The sequence below is a fragment of the Carlito syrichta genome, unplaced genomic scaffold (assembly GCF_000164805.1).
Source record: "Carlito syrichta isolate Samal-C Ts95f unplaced genomic scaffold, Tarsius_syrichta-2.0.1 Scaffold303992, whole genome shotgun sequence".
Taxonomy (NCBI): domain Eukaryota; kingdom Metazoa; phylum Chordata; class Mammalia; order Primates; family Tarsiidae; genus Carlito; species Carlito syrichta.
This window is the reverse complement of record NW_007248088.1, coordinates 160,662-164,238: the sequence shown is the minus strand read 5'-3', so window position 1 is coordinate 164,238 and position 3,577 is coordinate 160,662. Positions and strand designations below refer to the sequence as shown.

Genomic DNA, 3,577 nt, shown 5'->3' with positions numbered 1-3,577 from the left:
TTTTTTAAAATTTTTTTTGAGTTGGAGTCTCACTCAGTTGCCCAGGCTGGAGTGCAGTGGCCGCTCCCAGCCACCGCTGCCTCGACCTGCTGGGCTCCAGCGATCCTTCCACCTCAGCCTTACAAGTAGGAGCTTTTTTTTAAAGTTGTTATTTAAGCTGGGCTCCATGACACACACTTATAGTCCCAGCTACTTGGGAAGCTCAGGTGGGAAGATTACTTGAGGCCAGGAATTCAAGGCTGCAATGAATGGTCTATGATTATGCCTGTGAATAGTCACTGCACTCTAATATGGGCAACAGTGAGACCCTGACTCTATAAAAATAAAAAAGTGTTACTTAAAGATGCCCCAGAGGCCAAAAAATCGGTTCCCCCAACGAAAGAACTGGGTAAATCTGGCTCAGGGAGCCAAGACATGAATTAACTTTATTCAGTCCCCTAGCTCCTAGCCACACCTAGTCTTTCCATCATGTTGGTCATATCTCATGGCTTCACAGCAGTAGAAATGTCTGCGGAAAGAGCATTCTACTTACGTAGGCATTGAGGGCATCATTGGCCTCTCTCTCAGAGACACCAGCAGTCATCGACGTCACAATGCTCATACACCTTTCCAACCTCTAGGAAGGGGTGAGAAAAAATGAAGAGTGTGTCATACCACCACTTAGGAAACACATCTGGTCCCTCAAAAGTTTAAAATGTGACCATGCTTCTAGATCTAACTGCCAGTTTACTAGTAAAGCTACCATGGGGCTATAACCAGTAAAATCCAGTATGTGGAAACTATGACAAATGACCCAATTTTTTTAACACATAAATTGCCGGGCATGGTGGCTCACATCTGTAATTCCAGCACTTTGGGAGCCTGAGGGGGGAGGAACACTTGAGCACAGGAATTTGAGACCATCCTAGACAACATAGCAAAATCTCATCTCTACAAAAAATTTAAAAATTAGTCAAGCATGGAGTAGCACGTAGTCTCAGCTACTTGAGAAGCTGAGGCAGGAGAACTGCCTGAGCCCAGGTTGAGCTTATGGTAAGCCACTACTCTCTAGCCTGGGAAACAGAGTGAGACCCCGACTCAGAAAACAAAACCAAAAAACCCCACAAACATTGCAAGGAAAAAAAGTGAGGGGTACTCATATGTTAAGAGATTTACTGCCAGGCACAGTGGTTCATGCTTGTAATCCCAGCACTTTCAGAGGCCGAGGCAGGAGACTGCTTGAACCCAGGAGTTTAACACAACAAAGTAAGACCTCATCTCTACCCAAAAGAAAAAAAAAGTTGGCTGGGCATGGTGGCAGATGCCTGCAAACCCAGCTACTTGAGAGACTGAGACAGAAAGATCAACTGAGCCCAAGAGGCCAAGGCTACGATGAGTCAGGACACTCCAGTCTGGATGTCAGAGTGACACCCCAACTCAAATTAAAAAAAAAAAAGAAACAATTATAATGTAGTGAATAGAATAAGAATTCTGATATACACATAATAAAGAAGGAAAAGCTCTTCCTTATGGTACAATGGCAACTAATAAACGTAGAAGGAATGGTGGGAGTAATAATTGATTCAGGCAAATATTATCAATGGATGCAAAACCAATAGATAAAACCTTCAAGCCGGGCTCAGTGGCTCAGCCTGTAATCCCGCACCTTTGGGAGGCTGAGGTGAGTGGATTGCCTGAGCCTGCGGGTTCAAGACCCGCCTGGGCAGCGAGACCTCATCTCTACAATAAATAAAAAAATCAGCCGGGCGTGGTAGCGCATGCCTGTAATTCCAGCTACTCGGAAGGCTGAGGCTGCGGTGGCCGGGAGCGGCCACTGCACTCCAGTCTGGGCGACCGAATGAGACTCCAACTCAAAAAAAAAAAAAAAAAACCTTCAGAAGTTATTTACACAGGTTCAAAATACTTATTAATCACAAAGGGAAAATAACAACTGTAAGAAAACCTGGAGAAAACAACCTTAACCAAGTGACCAAAGTTAATATCACCAATGAGACAAATTAGTACCATGTGTCTCTGATATGATGCATTGAAAAGGCAAAAGGCTATAACATCACTTTTATGGTTTTCTTGCCAAAAATACATAAACTTAGTCTAATCATGAAGAAATGTAAGAAAACCGAAACTGAGCGATATTCTATATAATAACTGGCCTGCCAAAAATTTTACAGATCACAAAAGACAAACAAAGAATCTATTCCAGGCTAAAGAGTAATAGAGCCATGACATCCAAATGTGGTATGTGATTCTGGACTGCTTTAATGGACACTATAGGGATAACTGGTAAAATTTGGTACTATAAATTAGACAATAGAATATATCAATGTTAAATGATCCAATTTTTTTCCCCCCAAAGATATGAGGTCTTGCTGAGCATGGTGGCTCACACCTGTAATCCCAGCACTTTGGGAGGCGGAGGCAAGAGGACTGCCTGAGCCTACGGGCTCAAGACCAGCTTGAGCAACTTGGGGAGACCTCGTCTCTACAATTAAAAAAAAAAAAATTAGCTGGGCTCGGTGGCTCAGCCTGTAATCCCATGCTTTGGGAGGGTGAGGTGAGTGGAATGCCTGAGCCCACGGGTTCGAGACCCGCCTGGGCAACTTGGCAAGACCTCATCTCTACAATAAATAAAAAAAAAAATTAGCCGGATGTGGTAGCACGCGCCTGTAGTTCCAGCTACTTGGAAGGCTGAGGCAGAAGGATTGCCAGAGCCCAGCAGGTCGAGGCTGCGGTGGCCGGGAGCAGTCACTGCACTCCAGTCTGAGCAACAGAGTGAGACACCAACTCAAAAAAAAAAAAAAAAAAAAATTAGCTGGGCATGGTGGCACATGCCTGTGGTTCCAGCTACTTGGAAGGCTGAGGCAGAAGGATCACCTGAGCCCAGCAGGTCGAGAATGCAGAGGCTGTGAGCGTGCCACTGCACTCTAGCCTGGGCAACAGAGAGTGAGATTTCTACTCAATAAAAAAAAAAAAGATATGGGGTCTGGCTCTGTCGCCTGGGTCGGAGAGCAGTGGCATAATCATAGCTCCTGCAGCCTCCAATTCCTAGGCTCAAATGATCCTCTCACTTTAGCCTACAGTAGCTGAGATTACACAGTAGCTGAGATTAAAGGCATGAGTCACTGTGCCCACTTAAATAAGCCAATCTTGATTAACAGAGCAATGATTATGTAAGAGGAGTTCTTTGTTCATAGGAAATACATATTGAAGTATCTAAATCTAAAGGGACATCATGAGTATAACTTACTTCCAAAAGGTTAAAATAGGTCAGGTGCAGTGGCTCACACTGGTAATCCCAGCACTTTGGGAGGCTGAGGCAGGAGGACCACTTGAGGCCAGGAATTCCAGACCAACCTGGACAACATAGTGAGACCCTGTCTCTACAATTAATAAAAAATATACATATACAAAAATATTTAAACATGATGAAAAGGTTAAAATAATATGTATATAGAGAGATCACGAAAAAGCAAATGTGGTATATGTATTACTAATGGTGAATCTGGGTGAAAAGTATATGAAAGTTCCATGTATAATTTTTTTTTTTTTTTGAGTTGGAGTCTCACTCTGTCACCCAGAC

General features: G+C 43.6%; 1 protein-coding gene across 5 annotated transcripts in view; it reads right to left on the bottom strand.

Moving 5' to 3' along the window:
- INTS3 (integrator complex subunit 3) overlaps nucleotides 1–3,577 on the bottom strand; it is a 47,041-nt gene that overhangs the window by 34,575 nt on the left and 8,889 nt on the right. For all 5 annotated transcript variants that reach the window (XM_008059322.2, XM_008059323.2, XM_008059324.2 and 2 more), the window contains exon 2: nucleotides 533–616. In XM_008059322.2, coding sequence (XP_008057513.1) covers nucleotides 533–616 — 84 coding nt within the window. The remainder of the gene's footprint in view (nucleotides 1–532; nucleotides 617–3,577) is intronic.